General features: G+C 42.0%; 1 protein-coding gene across 1 annotated transcript; it reads left to right on the top strand.

Annotated features, from left to right (window-relative positions):
• Positions 1-208: 208 nt before the first annotated feature.
• LOC310775661 (sodium channel regulatory subunit beta-1) lies at positions 209-14,217 on the top strand. Its single transcript, XM_083635812.1, has 6 exons — positions 209-612; positions 4,610-4,776; positions 11,642-11,873; positions 12,847-13,006; positions 13,570-13,626; positions 13,756-14,217. Exons 1-5 carry the CDS (start codon positions 570-572, stop codon positions 13,613-13,615), a joined length of 648 nt encoding a protein of 215 aa, XP_083491938.1. The 5' UTR covers positions 209-569; the 3' UTR covers positions 13,616-13,626; positions 13,756-14,217.
• Positions 14,218-20,278: the final 6,061 nt, after the last annotated feature.

The following is a 20,278-nucleotide window of genomic DNA, read 5'->3' as shown; positions in this document are numbered from 1 at the left end:
GTACCCTATATCCAAGCAAAATAACCCAGAAGACGTCCAGAAGTAAGCTCGTCTGGTGTTAGGGTTGACGGACTGTCATGAAGTGGATCTCAGATTCCAGTTGGCTACACCAGCTGAAGCATCCAGCACCACTCGTGGATTCACACGCTCTAAATATAGCTGCCTTAAATTCAGACCTGGCTGCAGCGGAGACTTAAAACCACTGCTAAGTGCTTAGTGCACTTAGTACTAGGGCTACAGTGTTTTCTTTAGTTTTCTCACCGTTTTTGGCGCAGCTTTCACGCCACGCGTGTGTTATTTCAGCAATTATTTCCCTGACTTGGGAAGAAGCCCAGAAAACTGCTGATTGCAGCAGATAAACCAAATGGATTGACTCACAGTAGGCTACCACCTGAGTGAAAGGTCGGACAAGTTCGTCGTGATGAAACATGGAAATATTAAGGAAAGGAGTGAAATGATGTCATAATTATCGGCAGTTCTCGACACTTCACCAGGCTAACGTGGAGGGAAGTTCAAGGAAAGTTCAGATATTTTCTTCACCTGCTCGGCCAAAACTTAATCCAGCGGAAATGATGCGTCATTTGTATCTCCTGCATGTCTTTCATCTTTTTGGTAAGTCCTAAACCATCAGCTGTTGCTTTGTGTTGCACCAGAGCGATCAGGTATGCTTTTAAATATGGATACCCCCCCCCCCCCCCATATTTTGTTTTTCAAATTTCCCTTTTTTCTTTATATTGATAAAATGCTTTATCCTCTTGAGAAGGCCATGTAGCTTATTAGCAGTGGTTTTCAAGTGAGGTCTGTGGGGGGGGGGGGGGGGGGGGGGGGGTCCGTCCCCGTCCCCAGCAAAAAGGGGAATAATTTCTATGAATAAATTTAATTGTCACTGTAATTCCATCCATAATGACACAATGACATAATGTATGCCTATTTTAGTCATGGGTTTCACACTTTCTCTAATAAAACATAATCTGATGGGGGACCATGGGACTAAATCTGAGGGTCCGTGGTCTAATTTTATGTCAGTTTAGGGGTCCTTGAGGTGAAAAAGTTTGAGGCTTATCACCCTTGTGATATTTGCCATTATGTATATTATATTGATTGATTGAGTGATTGATTGATTGATTTTTATTAGAGTGTCATGCATTCTATAGTGCCATGGGCCTACAAGACACACATAAAATACAACAATATAACAATAAGACAATGCATCAATGGTATAGGCTACAAAAAATAAAAATATCACAAATTGCAAGTAAACCGCGTACTGCTCAAAGAACAAGACAAAATCATTCCATCAGTTTTTTAAACAGAAAGTTCTGTCTTTGTTAATGGTAAATGGACTGCATTATAGCGCTTTTATCCAAAGTGCTTTACAATGTGCCTACATTCACCCATTCACACCGAAGGCGGCCAGCTGCCACGTAGGGTGCTGGCACAGCCATCGGGAGCAATTTGGGGTTCAGTATCTTGCCCAAGGACACTTCGACATGCAGCCTGGAGGAGCCGGGGATCGAACCACCGACCTTCTGATTAGTGGATGACCCGCTCTACCTCCTGAGCCACAGCCCCATGCCTGACATATAAAACTTGCAGTCGGGAAGGTCTCTTTTTTAAAACATAGCTCCAATTTCTCATACTCATCCAAGTAAAAAAAAGTCAGCATAAATAGAGGACATTTTACTAAAGAACACTTCCCTTGCATCATCATATGCGGTGCAATAGAGCAAAAAGTGAGTCTCATATTCAATTTCATCTAAATCACATAGTAAACAGAGTCTACCTTCTTCAGGGGTAGCATTACACCTACCAGTCTCTATTGCTAAGGGAAGGGTTCCAGAGCGTAACTGGGCACACAGAGATCTTTTTCGTCTGTCCAAGTCAAACTTCACATAGGGCTCCACACCGTAACCGTCTTTTAGGTGACGATAGGTTCTTAGTTTTGGCGTATCCCATAAGTCAGCGGACCATTTATCCTTGTACAAAACAAACATTTTATTCATAGTCTCTCGGGTGAACTGGGAGAGTGTAGAGAAGAGAAAGTTGAAGTGGAGAGAGTTGTGGAGCATGGAGGCCAGCAGAATTAGATTTATTCTAGGGGCTACCTATGATGTGCTGCCATCTCCCCAGAACTTAAATCAGTGGTTGGGCGAGGATGGTGCCTGCCCATTGTGTTCTAGTGTATGTACATTGAGGCATATACTGTCAGGGTGTAAGGTCAGTCTCTCCCAGGGGCGATACACCTGGCGTCACAACCAGGTGTTGAAATGTTTGGCAGCTGCAGTTGAGGAAAAGCGGCTAGAAGTAAATTCTCTAGTTGCTAGCAAAGAGACTATAGACAGATCAAATTTGTACGTGAGGGAGAAAAGATTAGACCAATTAAGGTCAGGCACAAGTTAGGGCAGCTAAGTGTAGGTGGAGCCTGGGAAATGAGGGTTGACTTGAATGAACAGCTAGTCATCCCAGCATATATAGTTAGCACCCGGCTACGTCCGGACTTGTTACTGTGGTCTGAGGTAGAGAAGAGAGTTTATTTTATCGAACTCACAGTCCCGTGGGAAGATCGAGTTGAGGAGGCTTATGAGCGCAAGAAAGCTAGGTATGCTGAAATGGCAGCAGAGGCAGAGCAGCGAGGTTGGAGGGCTCGAGTGCGGCCTGTAGAGGTGGGCTGCCGTGGTTTTGTGGCAAAGTCCGTTATTGCCTTACTAACTGAGTTGGGCATTCGGGGACGGAGCCTGAAACTTGCGGTTAGCAACATGTCTCAGGCAGCAGAACGAGCAAGCGAATGGCTGTGGATAAGGAGGAAACATGCTAGCTGGGGAGCTCGCTAAGGTCAGATTGATTGTTTGTTGTTGGTCATGATTAACGGTCCGCATCAACAGGGCTGAATCATTGACGGTGGTGGTGTAGTTAGGGATTGTTTGTTGTTGGTCATGATTAACGGTCCGCATCAACAGGGCTGAATCATTGACAGTGGTGGTGTAGTTAGGGATTGTTTGTTGTTGGTCATGATTAACGGTCCGCATCAACAGGGCTGAATCATTGACAGTGGTGGTGTAGTCAGGAATGTCATACCGAACCGACCTGGATAGCTAGGCTTAGATAGTGAGGTAATAATATGCAGTTGTGCGGTGGTAGCATGGAGGGGGGTGTTTCCAGGACGCTGGATTACACCGTTAAGCCTTCTTGAGGTGTCGTGGGCCTAACTTAACGAAACGTCGGTGAAGGAAGGTGCCCACTTGAAAACCCCAATGACATGCTTCATACTGCTGTTGGCTAGGGTAGGTAACTGGTGATTTGTGTCTGGTTTATTAGTTTGTTAGCCTGTTAGCTTGTTTTATTCTGGATTGGGCTTCTAAATGTGTTTTTCCTTGGATTTTGGCACAAGGGATAGTAACATCTTGTCTTGTGTATTAATTAATACTCTCGGGTATCACATAAATGACAAGTTGTTCGAATCAAAAAGGCATTTCAAATAATTTGCACAAGGATGATCATGGGCGATGTCCCAAACAAAAATCTTCTTAGTGAGTCTTTGGTCAGACCTTCTCACAAGTCTATTCCATAATCTCTGTGTCTGATGCTTGGGGATTCCCAACCCATATCTCCACTAATGGCCAGAACAGGGGTGAGTTTATGAACTCCTAGAAAATAGCGGGTGGCTCTTTGATGTTTGGCTATATAGCCTATAACCCTGAGTTAAACCGCTTTATAACTGGGTTCATGTGGGTTTACCCTCCACTGCCTGACTCCCTGGTGGTCTCATCAACAGCCAAAGGAATAGGCTGAAAATACCTTCTGTTCACATTATTAACACTCATTGATCTAAGTTCTAAGATATATTATTTTGCCTTAGTTGCTCTAATTATATTATTCTGTCTCCTCTTTCTCTGACTTGCAAAACCTCAAGACATGCATCTCTCAGTAGTCTACTTTCCCTGGAAATCTCTCGTTGTTACCATATTACTCTTATATAGTCTGGTGCTATTTCTATTCCTCTGGACAGGCTGATAATTTGGTTTGTTTGGTAACCCTTTATTTTACAGGTACCCTAGTTACATATGAACTATTTGTAATTACACATGAACACCAAATGTAATTACACAGTAATTACCAATAGTTATAAATTAAGTTCATATGTAGTTACATGGTACCAGACCTGTAAAGTGGAGTGAGTCTATTCAACTGTAGTTCATATGTAGTTACATTGTACTGGACCTGTAAAGTGGAGTGAGTCTATTCAACTGTAGTTCATATGTAGTTACATACATATCGTTCATATAACTACATATGAACTACAGTTGAACAGACTCACTCCATTTTACAGGTCTGTTACAATGTAACTACATATGAACTTAATTTATAACTATTGGTAATTACTGTGTAATTACATATGGTGTTCATGTGTAATTACAAATAGTTCATATGTAACTAGGGTACCTGTAAAATAAAGGGTTACCGTTTGTTTTATTTCACAGACTGTGCAACCTTTCATATAGCCTACTTTTTATAAATTGTGTAACTTTTTAAAACGTTGATAAGAGAAGCAGCACAGGTAATCCTTTTGTTCTTGTTCAAATTATTTTTCAATCTTCTTCTTCTCCGTCAGTGTCCCAGTGCCATGGTGGCTGTTCGGAGGTGGACTCCTTGACAGAAGCTGTGGCGGGTGAGGGCTTCCTGCTGGGCTGCATCTCCTGCAAAATCAGAGAGGAGGTCTCTGCCCAAACCACAGTGGACTGGCACTTCAGACCCCAGGGAGAGGAGGAGTTCGCGCTTGTGAGTCAACTGCTTGAAGACTCGGTTCATACGCAGTGTGACATCATTTACTAATCCGATTAGCTTTAATCAGAGGCTTTAAGACTTCACATCGTGAGGAAAACCCTGTGATGGATATTTGTGATTATCAGAGGAAGCATAAAGGCTGAAAACTTTTCAGTATTTCAAGAGAAAAAAATCAGAGAGAGGGCGTCCGGGTAGTGCAGCGGTAGATTCCCTGCCTACCAGGGTTGCAGGTGCGAGCCCCTGTGTTACCTCCGGCTTCGTCATGCATCCACAGGCCACCAACAACAAGGGTCACGAGGGTCGCAGGTTCGAGCCCCTGTGTTACCTCCAGCTTGGTCAGGCATCCATACAGGCACAATTGGCCGTGTCTGAGGGTGGAAGCCGGATTAAGGGTATGTGTCCTGGTCTCTGCACTAGTGCCTCCTCTGGTCAGTCTGTTCTGGGGCAGAGGAACTGGGGGGAATAGCGTGATCCTCCAACGCATTACATCCTCCTGGTGAAACTCCTCGCTGTCAGGTGAAAGAGGCAGCTGGCGACTGTACATGTATCGGAGGGAACATGCTAGTCTACAACTCTCCCCAGAGGGGGTGGAGCAATGACCAGGACAGCAGGGGGAATTGATCAAAAAAATTGGGGAGAAAATGGGAGAAAAATCTTTAAAAAAAACAGGATGAAAAAAATCTGAGAGAAATCGCAAGACATTAATGAATAATACACATGCCCTCTATAATTTTGAACCATGTCATGTCTTTCCCCATAACAGGCCAATGTTGAGTCCTTGAATTCAATAAGTAGTAGAGAAGGAGCCAGCACTCGATGATGTCCTTTTGAGGGTTTTTATTCCTGTTACAGGTACAACGTACGCGTTTCAGCACGTAGCCTTCGTCAGCGTTGTGCTGTGTCAGGCGGAAAAGGGCGTATATATACAGCCAGACAGGAAGTACAAACAATTAGTATAGAAAAATATATATATGTATATTCAAAAAGTGCGTTATGCATCGATGAGATATAATAGAATATAACCCAGCATAGTACACAAGCATTAATACGAGTACACGGATAGATAGGAGAGAAATAAATAAAATTTTATTTATTTTTATTTATCTCTCTCCTGCTGTCACTTTGAAGACAACAGGTCGTTCTCTCGAGGCTGTGGTCTGTGCTTCTAATATGATATAATCATATATGTCAAAAAAAAATCTATCCGTGTACTCGTATTAATGCTTGTGTACTATGCTGGGTTATATTCTATTATATCTCATCGATGCATAACGCACTTTTTGAATATAATGTACATATATATATTTTTCTATACTAATTGTTTGTACTTCCTGTCTGGCTGTATATATACGCCCTTTTCCGCCTGACACAGCACAACGCTGACGAAGGCTACGTGCTGAAACGCGTATGTTGTACCTGTAACAGGAATAAAAACCCTCAAAAGGACATCATCGAGTGCTGGCTCCTTCTCTACTACTTATTGAAACTCTTGTGCCTTGCACCTAAAACCTTTGTTCATCCGGTGAGTGTGCGGGCTGATAGCTACCCAGCTATATCTGCCGAGTCCTTGAATTCCACATAAGGCACTCAGTGGTTCCCATCCTTAGGGTCGCGACCCTAAGTGGGGTCGCCTGGAATTCAAATAGGGTCGCCTGAATTTTTTTATTTTTTATATTTTATTTATTTATTTATTTACCAGACACAATTTAATACTACTGAAGATGATTAGGATCACTCGTGTGTTTTTATTTTATTTTATTTGTTTTAGTTCTGAGTTTAAAGCATAAAGTGATAGGGCCCTATCTTCGCAAAAGCGGTAATTTAGCATTTGCGCTCGTTTAACGCCGCCGCAATGCAAATTGGGGGCATGCACAATCGCATGCCTGTTATAATTGTACTGGACATAGGCGTGCCACATGCCAAACCAGGCGTTTCGACGCAAAAATGTGGGGATAGATGGCATTCTCCTATCGTCAGCAGCGCGCAATTACTTTGCGCTAAGAGCTTTTAAAAGCACCTCTTACACGCTAAATACCTCGCTGCGCTGGAGCGCACCATAATCTCCATGCTGCACAGCGCAGTGCAGAGTAAAATTCCTTTTTGATATGTCATTACGCATGGACGTGCCAAGCCAGGACATCAAAGTCTGCTGCTAAAATTGGGTATTAGCAGATAATTCAATGAGGCAATCAAATATAACTCACTGAGAAACCTTTATCACATCGCAAAGAGGGAAATTAATTGAGAAAAATTGTTGGACAGTGGACATTAGCCTACTTGCAATAGGCTATTCACCTTCACCTATCCCATAACCCGGAGGGTCGTTGGCACCACAGATGATTTGTCAACAAGCTCTTTCCATCTCTCTCTGTCCTCGGCACGAGTGAGTCCACTCTATTACGCATGGAGAGAATTACAGCATATCGCATGCCTCGCACAGCGATTGGGAGACGGGAATCTGATTGGTTTTATTGAGGTAACGCCCAGGCATTGCCTGGCCACACCTGTGAATAATTGTGGTCCTTAAGACCGCCCAAATCCCATTTGCGCTGGCATTTTTGGGGTGCAGATGATTTGGCACGGCTCTAATTTGCGTCTGCGGCATGTGCCTTGAACAATTCCGCATTCCCGCCGAGAATTGCATCCCCACCATATTTCGGGGCTGTTTTAACTTAGAAAACAGGGAGCTCACGTCTACTCAGACAATTATATCACTTTTAAACAGTTACATTTCTGTATAAATCATTACAATATGCTCCCGTGAGGTGGGGATGCGTTTAGCTGCTGCCGGGCGGGGGTGCAAAACTCGGCATAACACCTGGACATTTGCGCAAGGCGGACTGCTATCATTAAGGCAAATAGGGGATATCGCCTGTACCAAAATAGGGCCCATAGTCTCTAAAATCTCAGCTTTGTTCTCTTGGGTGACACCTATGGTGATGAGTGGTAATTGCAGGTGACATCCAAACAGTGTTGCATTATGTCACATTAGTAATGTCACATAATGTCACTATATACTGCAAAGGCTTCCATCAATGGACCATAGCCTCATTCAACATTGTGAGTGACTCCTAATTAAAAAAAAAATATTTAGATGAACATCTTTGAGATTATAACTTTACATCAGGATTCTGAGAATAAAGTCAGAATTCTGAGATTAAAGTCAGAATTCCGGTGTTACTGTCAGAATTTTGAGAAAAAAGTTAAAGTTTTGAGATTAAAGTCAGAATTCTCAGATTAAAGTCAGAATTCTCAGATTAAAGTCAGAATTCTGCGGGGGAAAAGAAGCATCCTATGCATGGACAGTACAATATATGGACCAACTGAGCTATATGTTTTTGACACGGCAAAATGAAGCTCACTTCCCGATATTGTTTGATTTCGTTTGATTGGATGAATGGATTTTCCTGTTGCATTGTGGGAAATCTGTTCAAACCTGGAGCCGGGAAAACAGGAAAGGGCGTGAGCGTGGACGGGACTCGGGGGAGGGTTTCCTCCGCCACGGCATCCATCTTGTTCATGTTATTTTCCCTGCTAGCCGTTAGCTTGGCTAACAAATGTTGCTAACGTTAGTTGCTATTGCTAGCCTTGCTCCATTGCTGTCACAGTGAATACAATAGCCCGAAGAAAAACCAGAGTATTATTTCCTCCAGACCTCGCGCGGCGTCACCAGCCTGCCGCTTGCATCTTCCACAAAATCGAGGTAATCTTATTTTCTAACGTAACGCTAATTGCATAGCATGACATTAACGCTAGCTACATGTCCATTTGTCATTACAGGAGGACGTTAGACTAGAGTAGCATAAGTTAACGTTATACAACGTTAAACAGTATTGCATGCTGCACAGATTCGGACGTAGACAGAAAACAAACGCAGTTCTGTTTACCTAGGTTACCTCTTTGAGATGAGGCAGACTCAAAGCATACTCATATGATCTACCAGCTATAGCGTTATATATCTAGCTAACGTTAGATGAGGGGGAACAAGCTGGGGGTTCAACTCCTCTGGATAGTTTATCCACCTCTGCATTTACAGTATTTACCAATCGCACGTAGTGTTGGGTAAGCAAACGTTAACGTTATACAGTGATTAACAGTGTCTAATTCGTTTCTTCCAGGGGTAGCTGCTGTCCAGTACCAGATGGGACACACAACAGAGGATCATGATTTCTGAAGATCAAAGCTATAATATTCTGTTCTCCTGAGATTAACGCTAAACTATACACGTTACTGCTGATCAGTTGTTTCAACATAGGAAATTGCAATAACATAGGAAGTTGCAATAACACACAAGCCAAATGCTGACATGAGAGATTTGCTTTGAACAATTGTAGCTAGTATCTGCCAGTGACCGGAGAATATTGTTATATTTGCTTGTTTTAATGCTTTTGTCAATAAACATTGTCAACAAAGATAGCCTTGTTGTATATTATCATGTATAAGATTGTTGATGTCGAGTGAACACAAACCGAAGATTGGACCAGAGGACAGGACGACGGAGAAACTTAACCGACCAGCAGTCTGAGTCTGCTTCAATCAACGAATGCTTTATATTTATTGAAATGAAATATGGTGATATCTGGTGGTCTGAAATTACTCTCTCTAGCTAGGCTAACTGGCTCATATTATTGTAACGTCTGAATCAGCGTTTCATAACAGCCTTACGTTTATAGCCTGGATGACGTTAGCTAATGCTACCCATCCTTCCATTGGTGTTACACGTTATATTTTTAACTGAGCTTTGCGGAATTACCTCAACACAATTGTGTATCAGCTTTAAATGTCCAATATATACAGCGTTACACAAACGACCAGCAACATTCAAATGTGCAAAAACGTTATATTTATTGAAATGTGGTGATCATGTCACAAGTCACATTACATAACAACTGGCTCATATTATGTCATATTATTGTAACGTCTGAATCAGCGTTTCATAACAGCCTTACGTGTATAGCCTGGATGACGTTAGCTAATGCTACCCATCCTTCCATTGGTGTTACACGTTATATTTTTAACTGAGCTTTGCGGAATTACCTCAACACAATTGTCTATCAGCTTTAAATGTCCAATATATACAGCGTTACACAAACGACCAGCAGCATTCAAATGTGCAAAAACGTTATATTTATTGAAATGTGGTGATCATGTCACAAGTCACATTACATAACGATATAGCGTTAGGTGTTCTTTTGATCAACAGACCTCGGGGGCTCTATACTGTTGCTACGTTGCTAGCTAGCTAGCCGCAGATCAGCTCTGAAGCCCCAGCCCCAACTTCAGAGCTGCCCGTCCACTAAAACCCGATTTTGATATAGCGTTTTAGGTGTTCTTTTGATCAACATACCTCATCACGGGGATCTATACTGTTACGTGTGTCTACTAACATCATTAAAATATCATAAGGGTAACGCTGTTTCTGTTATTTTACTTTTAATATCTGGCTACGTTGCTAGCTAGCTAGCTAGCCTGCCTTGGCAACTGGTTGGAATCATCTGGTTTCCTGTGGCTGGTGTAAATCAAAGAAAATCCCGCCCCCAAAGTTATAATTTTTATCGGCTCTTTTACTCGAAATGGGACCACAATTTAGAAAACGGAGCCCAGGAGAGCATGAAAAAGACTTGAAATTGTTTATTCAGACCATAAGCTCATTCGGAAAATGTTTATTTAAGACACAGAACGAGAGAGAAGTCGGCTCATTTTTACATTGGAGCCAATGTACGTGTCGTCACTTCCGGACCTGACGTGCGCCCCCCTGCGGACTTTTCGAATTAATGGAATTCCAGAACTGGCTTCATACATTCCCTAGTTCACTTGCCCACTGATCCTATGTGGCATCACTGACGATTATCGATACGATATTATCGATGGTGTACCGGAATTTGAATGTCGCGGGTCCCTAATTTGTGACGTCAAAGTAGGGTTACGAGCCAAAAACGGTTGGGAACCCCTCTGCATTAGGGAGTAAATGTGTGTAACTCTGACTGGGTGATGGTTGACATCATATCACGATGACGAGTCAATTCATGGGTTGCAGTCATGGAAAGTTGTTGTTGTGTCCGGCATCTTGAGGATCAATTTGATGCCCTATTTGCTGCGCAATTGGAAATAGATTGGGACACTAGTGTCAAACAAATGTTAATATCTCAACAAACGCAAGGCTTTAAGCCCACGCTGCCACTCCCACTACAGCCCCTTTTCCCTCGCCCTGCCCCTCCAAACACCACCCATATCCCCCTAGACACTCCACCTAACCACCTCTCGAATCCCGACTCTCTACTACCACCTTTCTATCCCGAGCTATGGCCATTTTCCTACTAAACTCACCAAACATCCATGACTGAGTGAGTGAGTGAGTGACTGTGCTGACTTATCCATCTTATGAACCCAGCGCGCCATGGGAAAAATGTTATATCGCTTATATTTGACATTGTGAGTGAGAGCAGAAGTATCTGAATGGTTTGATGTATAATATATGTTTACTGTTAAAGTTGTGTGAACTGTCACAGTTTTAAAATGTGTTAATTTAGTAAAAAGTACAGTCTGTAAAGTCAGCTAGAATGACATCACCCACTCAAGGCTGGCTAAAAAAAACCTGAACCAAAAAGTCCAAAAGATATCACAAAGCTGAATTAAAGTGATGATGTACTAAAGTATGAAAGAGTAGTTAAGAGTTCAAAGAGGGCATGGTTTGAACAGTCCTCCCATAGACTTAAAGAGGGACTAAAAAGTTGTGTGCTGCGTTTGGGCCTCAAGATGGCCACCACAACAAAAACATTTTGTGACTGCAACCCTTGAATATCAATATATCACCATCATCCAATAATGGATCATGTATATTTATGTATGTATATTTCAGATCTTCCACTATGAGCACCCCAATGCTTACATCCTCCACGAAGACTTCAGCAGCCGTCTGGAGTGGCATGGGACAAAAGACACCGACATTCAGATAGGAGCCGTCTATATTCACAACGTGACTTTTAACGACACAGGCACGTACCGCTGCACCTTCCACCGCACACTGTCCCTGCAGGTCGACCAGCACGTCACCGTGGAGAAGGAGGTGGAGCTCAGCGTGGTGGCTGTAGGTGAGGTGGTCTACTGTGTCAAAGAGTGGCTTTTCTCACATTTTTCTCACGTGTATTCTTTGCACATCAAGAATTGTTGTCATACACAGAGTTCTTTTGTAGTCATTGACACCAATTAAACCCTAATATTTAACATAAAAGCGCATTGCTTCTCACCTCCGACCCAGTTCTCTATCCCCCAGAGAAAATGTAGATTGGAGTTTTAGTTGTTGCACAAACATTTCTCAGAGATATAACTAATGTCATTGGTTGAGTTACAGTTTTTGGCTGGACTGCAACAGTTGGGCCAGCCCTATAAACGTGATTGTCTATCACTGACTGACTGACTGACTGACTGACTGACTGACCGGGCCCCAGAAAACAAGCCCGACCCGACCAGCCCAGCCCATCCCATTGGCTGCATTTATGGGCCCGAGCATGGCCCAAACCCGAAATTGTCTTTGTAAGTTTTACACGTTTTAAGGTTACAATATATATATATTTTTAATTATCTCTGACCACGGGCCCGGCCCAGCCCCGGGGAATAGAGTGGAAATTCCGGCCGGCAAGGTGGGTCGGGCCGGTCTCGGGTTCGGGCAGAGAATCTAACCTCTAGTCCAGCCATATACTAGGTTTTGACCTAGTCTTGTTCATCTTAAAGGAACAGTTCACCCAAAAATTAAAATTTAGTCATCACTCACCCCCAAGCTGATAGATGTTTTTTTAGTCCACAAAACAGTCCTGGAGTTTCACAGCAAAACACAGTTGCAGCATTCTCCTAAACAATTGAATTGAATTGTAACCAACTTTCATTGTTTGATTCATTGAACCCTTTATTGATTTGGCTACAAAATAGCAGGTGAATGCAATGTTCAGCAGCTGACTTGGAAGTCAGACCTTTCCCACCAGCACATGAACACAGTCAAAGTCCAATCTGCACAGAAAGACAGGCACCTGCTGCTATAATGCTCCAATTCTGGTTCCTCTTCCCCAGCCAATCGGGAGCTGACAGCGGTGATCTCAGAGATCATGATGTACGTGCTGATCGTGGTTCTCCAGCTGTGGCTGATCGTGATTCTGGTCTACTGTTACCAGAAGATCTCAGCAGAGCATGAGGGGCGCGAGGCTCGCAAAGCCCTCAAGGCCCAGGAAAAGTGAGTCCTCTCCCTTTATGCGACGTGCTGAAAAAGTGGTGCCCTAAACACAGATCAAGTTACACTCTCGGCTGTCAACTGACCCTATGACCGACTTCACGAACCATATGACAGAAGATCATATGATACTTAACTCTGAAATTAACTTATCTTTACCACTGGCAGCTTCATTTAGCACAACACAAAAACATATACAAAGCAATTGCTCATACAGTTATACTACTGCCAGAAACATCCGTTTCTGTGACAATAAACTGTCAGCAAATTGGAGTCCTGTCCTTCTCCCTTTTTTGAATCATACAGTTATGCAACATAGAGAGACAGCCTGCCTCATGACTGCACCACACCAGCATTACTATCATCATATTTGACCAGTGGATCCGTTTTGTAACCATACAAATCAATTATCCCATATAATACAAGCTTTAGGATTATGTTTGAATATTGCTTGCAAAGAGTAGACTATTAACTCTGGATTTGTTGTTTCATCTCATCTTTTCCTGTCGGTTTCTTGTGTCTGAATTACATGTAGTTCCATCTTATTCACTTTTTTCTTTTTCCAGACTGTTGGAATCAAGAGACAGCTGTGACGGGGTGCAGCTGGAGTAACTGCATTACTGGTGAGAAAAATGTGACATCTCCTCATATGCTTCGAATTATCTTTGCAAGTCACCATGATACAGGTCATTATTGGCTTGCACAACAACTGATTTGGATTTTGAGTGTTCATTTTCACTTGTTTCCACCAGGTGAAAATAACATCTGGAACACTCTACGACTGTGTCAGCTGTCATTATCGCATCATGATGTGCTGAAGGCCATATTGTGAGAGGTCGATTTTTGAAAGCCTTTAGTCACACAGTCTGCGGTGCAACATGTATGGTTAACTGTAAAGTCAATATAAGCCACTGGCGCATTACCTTTAGCTGCTTACCTTTACTTTGTAAAAGTGCTACTCTATTCCTTCAGAAAGTCTTAGCTGTGTTGCATTGTTGATTTCTCTACTGTTGACAAAATGTGATGTTGTAAGTCGCTTTGGATAAAAGTGTCTGCTAAATGATGTAATGTAATGTACATAAAACAGAGGAATTCACATTGTTCCCACAGGTGTTTGAAATCCTTGAAAGCCTCTGGATGTGAGAAAAATAAAATAAGGCCCCCTTAAAAGATTTTGAAAATGAATGCATGGTCTGAAAGGCACATGATATATAAATATAAAATAGCACCCACATTCTTCAACATGCCTCAGCTCTGTCCTAGCTTGATGTGTGATGGACATTTGTGTTGACATAGCAGTTTTAAAATGAATCATTTCACTATTTCTTGACTTCACAAAACCATGAATAATACACATGCCGTCTATAATTTTGACCGATGTCATGTCTTACCCCATAATAACATGCCAATGTTGAGTCCTTGAATTCCACGTAATATTGATCTTTCTTGTCATTCAGAAGTCCTTGAATTTGATGTCTGCTATCATAACATCACATGCTGGTAGTGGGCGGCTGCACACTCCTACTCGAGCTTGAGTGTTTCGTAATCGTCCACAGGAAGTCTTTCTTGGGCAAAACTGTTCTGAATTGTCTAAGCATGTCCAAGTTTGCAATTGCACTTAAAAGCACAGGTCTTCGCCAGTAACTCTAGTCTACTGCACTTTGCGCTGCTGTGTGTGCCAAACACTCACTAAAATAGAAAATAGTTTTTTCAACTGAGTAAACCTTTTATGTCAACTACTTGTGTTCTACGTGTGTTCTACAAATATATACTGCACTTTGTCTGAAAATATTTGAAGAAAATACAACCTTGAAATAGATCTTGTCCTTTTGTTTACATGCCACTGCCACTATACAAGGTGCTACTGTAAGTTAATAGAATATATTAAGAGCAACTGTTTTCTACTACTTGTTGGATTTCAGAACAATTTCCAGACTGTTAAATCTGTACACACACACACACGCACGCACCCACGCACGCACACGCGCGCGCGCACGCACGCACGCACGCACGCACGCACACACACACACACACACACACACACACACACACACACACACACACACACACACACACACACACACACACACACACACACACACACACACACACACACACACACACACACAGTGTGGGGAAGGACATTTGGAGGTGATGGTGCTGCAACTCAATCTGATTCTGATCTAAGCTGCGTTTTCTGCCCTGAAAGCAGCTTTGTTCTGCAGAGATGACCACACCATCTCTAGACACCGTACACCAGAGATGACCACACCATCTCTAGACACCGTACACCAGAGATACTCAACTTGCTTTGCCCGGGGGCCACTTTCGTGAAATGATAGGAGGCCAGGGGCCAGTTAATAAACAAACAATATACATTTTTCTGTAGCGGACTGTAGATTTTTGGGGTTTTAGCCGGTGTTTAGTCTGACAATGTTGGGCACACCGGATAGTTCGTTAAGTTAAGTACATACATAAGTGCCTGGGTAGCGAGCAGACGGCGGTATTTGACAATTTAGCTGGAGCTCAGTCAAACTTTATTTCACATTAGTTTTTATTGTGAATTAGATTCTAATTCACAATGAAAACTAATTATTAGAAAATGGTCGGGGGGGCCACTCTGCACCGTCGCGGGCCGCATCTGGCCCCCGGGCCGCAAGTTGAGTATCACTGCCGTACACTCACACACTCTCTAGACACTGTGCACTCACACACACTGAAGAAATGTGAATGTTAGGTGTTCTTACATTACACACCAAAAATCCCTATCACCTCAACCTCATGAAACTGTACTTACAAATAATTCATAGCATGTGTTTTTCTCCCTGCTTGGAATGTCAGATGGGTTTGAGTCACACAATTATGTGAAAGCCACTTACCACGCCATTAAATAACAAAGTAATGTCCAAGTAAAATAGATGCAATAAGTAGTCATCATAGCATTAAAATGACTCGTAATGACTGAGTAATAAACAAGTTTATTTTATTTTTTGCTTTTGGCGGCTTGTTTGTTTCTGTTGTTATTGCGTATATGGAGTTTGTATACATGTGGATATTGTATAAGCAAATGAAAACCTAATCAAAAAACACTTTCTGCACAGGCGTTGTCACTTTTTTGTACCGAATGGAAGATAAATCAATGCAGTATGTTTCTTCCTTTTTGATATTTTATCCTTCACCTCCAGCACCTTTCAAGTGTGTGCTAGTGCCACTTATCTTATACAATTACTGGTAAAAGCACATTTGTTCACTTGTACATTACTCAGTAATTCATTCTAATGCTATTCTTACATGTTTTACTTGGATATTACTTACGCAATCATTACTGTGAAATGAATGGCCTGTAACCCAGTATTTGAATTGTCCATATTATTCGACAAAGTGTAAAGATGAAATAACTCAAGTATACACCAACAGCAACAGCTGCTGATAAAGTATCTATGAGAAGTGTTAGTGGCAGGCAGGCGACGAGTCCCCAGAGGAAAGCTGTTTCCAGTGTGACTCCTGGAGGAAAGTCATGAGGCTTCGTCCTTCTCCCTGTGACCTGGCCTTTCATTAAATGTGTTGACATGTGGAACCGTGCTGCATGTCTCTGCTGGGGGAATACACGAGTGGTGGGGAGGAGGGACAGAGTGTGGCCGAGAAGCAGAGATGTCTATTTGATTGGAAGTGTAGTTGAGGAGTAATCCAGACTGCCAGCGGCTCCTGTTCCTACCATACGTGGAGAGAAACACACTTGGAATTATCGATTTCTACCGATGCCAGTGTCAACATGAACTATTACTGATCCTTGAAAGGTACGCTTCCTTATTTCCACTAAACTTCACTCAGTTATATTTTAGATGTTTCACTTCTCATTTTCTATACAATTTCCCCTGCACTGAAATGTACCAAATCTCAAATTCTCAAAAGTCAGACAAGCTAAAAACCAGACTATATAAAGTATTCCAGATGGTTTTTGAAATGAAAGCGAATACATGTCAAGGAGGGACTACGTTTCCAGTGTCTGTGTTACATGTGAAGGCAGATGGAAAATGTCATGTCACACAATCATTTTCTGATTTCAAGTTTCTCTGAAGAAAGCAATATCCTAAGAAAGATTTCCTCTTCCTCTCGTTTAGACATCAATTAGTTTTTTAATTTAAAATCAGCCTGAGAGTTTGACAATTTCCCCATACTTGTGAAATTCTGCTCCCGAGAAACAAGCATTGGATTATCTCACTCTGGTATATCATGCTTCTCACCTAGCTATTTAATTTAATTTGGTTCCTCACATCTCTTAATATGCACTCATTTGCTTCTAAGTCTCTATTGGGTAAGTATGGAGAAAGATCTCAGAAATCTATCAGCAATCTGTAAATGTAGCCATTTACAAGTGAGATATCATGCCTTTATTTGTCTCAAGCACTTCTTACAATACAGATGTACAGTATATTCTCTTTATTGCTCCAAACTAAGGGGGTATTTGGGAGATAGAGAAAAAAAATCAATGATCCTAAATGTATGCACTATTGAGATATCTAATGAAAGGGTGATGTTAGATAACAGATTTCTGTTTTGAATTGGAGTTTCATACAACTCCTCTCCCTCCCCAGGCCCAGCTGCATTTTGCTCAGCGCCCCCCAGCAGAGGTCAGCAGAGCCATGTTACACATTAACGCCACAGAGCTGCAGTCTCTCCTGCTCTCCTTTCTGCAGCACTGCCTGAATGGAACAAATGTGCTGGCTCCACCGATACCTCAAAACTACACTACCCATCAGGCTGTGCACCACATGTCCGGATCCACGGCTCACGCTCAGTCTCAGGGCATTATGTATATTCTTCTGGTGGTGGGCATGTTCAGTTTCTTCACGTTCGGCATTATGCTCAGCTACATCCGCTCCAAGAAGCTGGAGAACTCTCACGACCCCTATCACGAGTACATTGCCCACGACTGGACCAAGGCGATAACCCCATCCAGGGTTGACGCTCAGGCGCTGCATGTGGTTGCTGCAGCTAACGGAGCCAGAGGCAAGGAGCCAATCATCATCTGCAATCCTGCAACAATGGAGCAGCTACCAGGATAGGATGAGAGGATTGGTCATTGGAAGATTTTCCAGCTTCAAAAATCATAATGATCTTAATGGAACACATTTCTGAATTATTATAATTAGCTGTCAAATATTTTTCAGACGTGTAATTTCACAGAAACAATGTACAACTTCTGTCTGTGTTGGAACCTGTGCTAAAAACAGATTCAGTTTATCACCCTTCAAGGAAACTTCAACATTCACAAAACGCAAGAGTTAAAATAAATCCATGGTTGTACAATATATTATTCTTATTGTAACTTGATCAATATCCTGTGGATCTGGGAAATAGCACTGCATTAGCAGTGCTATACAGTAGCAGCAGTACAGCAGCAATACAGTAGAATTGGTGAAAACTGTGTTCAGTGGCTCCAGTGCCAAATTCAGATTGATTGCATAAGTAACCAAACACAGGTTTGTCAGTCTGTGTGACATAATGTTCCATAATGGTTTTTTGTAGTGGAAAAATAAACAAAACATTGATTTGAAATTACTTTTCTATTTACTTAGATTCCAGAGTAGGGATGCACGATATGGATTTTTTCAACCAATGCGATAATCCATAAATATCTGCTTCTCCTGGACGATAACCGATACGATAACCGATAATTATTATAATAAAAAAAGTACCGTATATATATATATTGTTTTACCTGTATTTTATGCACATCTGGGGTAAAAAAAAAAGGCAGATGTAGTGAGCATAGCTCTGACCTAACCAAATCTAACTGACATCACTGTGAACACAAAACAAAGAAAACTTCTGATATAATATGATTGTTTTAATAAAGTGTATCACTCAATTATAGTCAATACAAAAATAAAGGATTTTATAGAACGGAAAGCCAATGACTGCTTAGTTTGCAGATAAAACACAATGACAAAAGGCATAGTAATTTAGACTCTTATTGCCATGTTACTGATCTCTTCGAATTTTGCATTGGTGCCAGTTCTCAGTGAATGGTAGCCTGGGCCCAATGAATGAGGCATGCACTATAAACCATCTGTGTCGTTTCACTTTTTACTGAAAAATGCTGCCACCAGATTAAAGAAAAGACACTATGTGATGTTGACTGATGCTTTTTATGTAGCCTAATGTGCGCCTTCGTTTTCCTTATTATTGGCTCTGTTAGATGGCTCTGTCCAGCAGCTGCAGTTGCTAGCTCAACTCCAAAGTCCCTTTGGTTTATAGTGGGACTCCCGGCTAATGCGGTTAGCTTAACGTTAGCATGTTGTTTTTTGGAGTTAAATACACAATCCCTGGATGTTTCATTTCGGGTAAAGGGGGGTTTCCATTAGTTTATATATGTTTACACCAGCTCTGTGAGTATGAAGTGCTGTTTTTTTTTGTTTTTTCCCCCCGATTTTTTTATCCCATTTTTATCCCCCATTAGTGCTAATTTAATTTATTTATCCTGGTTGCTACTCCACCCTCTGCCGATCTGGGGAGAGCCGAAACTGGCTCCATGCTTCCTCCGAGACAATTAGCCAGCCGCTTCTTTTCACCTGACAGGGGAAGCTTCACCGGTAGGACATAGCACCAGGCCCGTAGCTACCATTGAGGACACCGAAATCATGACCTCTGTATTTTCCACACCAAAAAAAATAAAAATCTTTTTTTTTTTTTTTTTAGAAAAATAGCCCGGGTCCCCAGATCTATTCATCTGTCATTGATGTTTTAATGCGGCTGATCGGAAATGCAACAATTTTCTTCCTCTCTGTGTGCTATAGAATGAAGAGAGATAACTCACAACATTCAGATTTTGCATTGAGGCTAGATTGGGGCTAGACTTTGGGGACAGTTCTATTGAAGTGAATGGGTAAGTAACTCCCCTGTAAGTGATAGTTAGTGAAGTTAGTCAGTGCACCTTGAATAAAATTGAGCAGTATTCTGCCATGTGACCTGTATGCAGAATATAAATTATATTATATGGGGAGACATTTATTTTTTGTATCATTTTAAAGCAACAGCACAGTAAAGAGGATATTAATCTAACATGATGTCTGTAGTTTTTTATAGATCTAGCCTCTTCATTTTGCTCTCAAAGTGCACCAGATTGAAGCATTTTACTTTAAAATGGACACATTTTTCTATCCGGGGGGGCACAGACCCCCCCCTGGGCCCCCCACGCCGCACTAAAATGACCTTGGTATTTCCCAAACCCTGGCTACGGGCCTGCATAGCACGTGCTATTCCAACCAGTTC

Source organism: Poromitra crassiceps, assembly GCF_964638095.1.
Source record: "Poromitra crassiceps genome assembly, chromosome: 1".
Classification (NCBI taxonomy): domain Eukaryota; kingdom Metazoa; phylum Chordata; class Actinopteri; order Beryciformes; family Melamphaidae; genus Poromitra; species Poromitra crassiceps.
The sequence above is the reverse complement of the archived record's forward strand: the minus strand, read 5'-3'. Positions and strand labels throughout refer to the sequence as shown.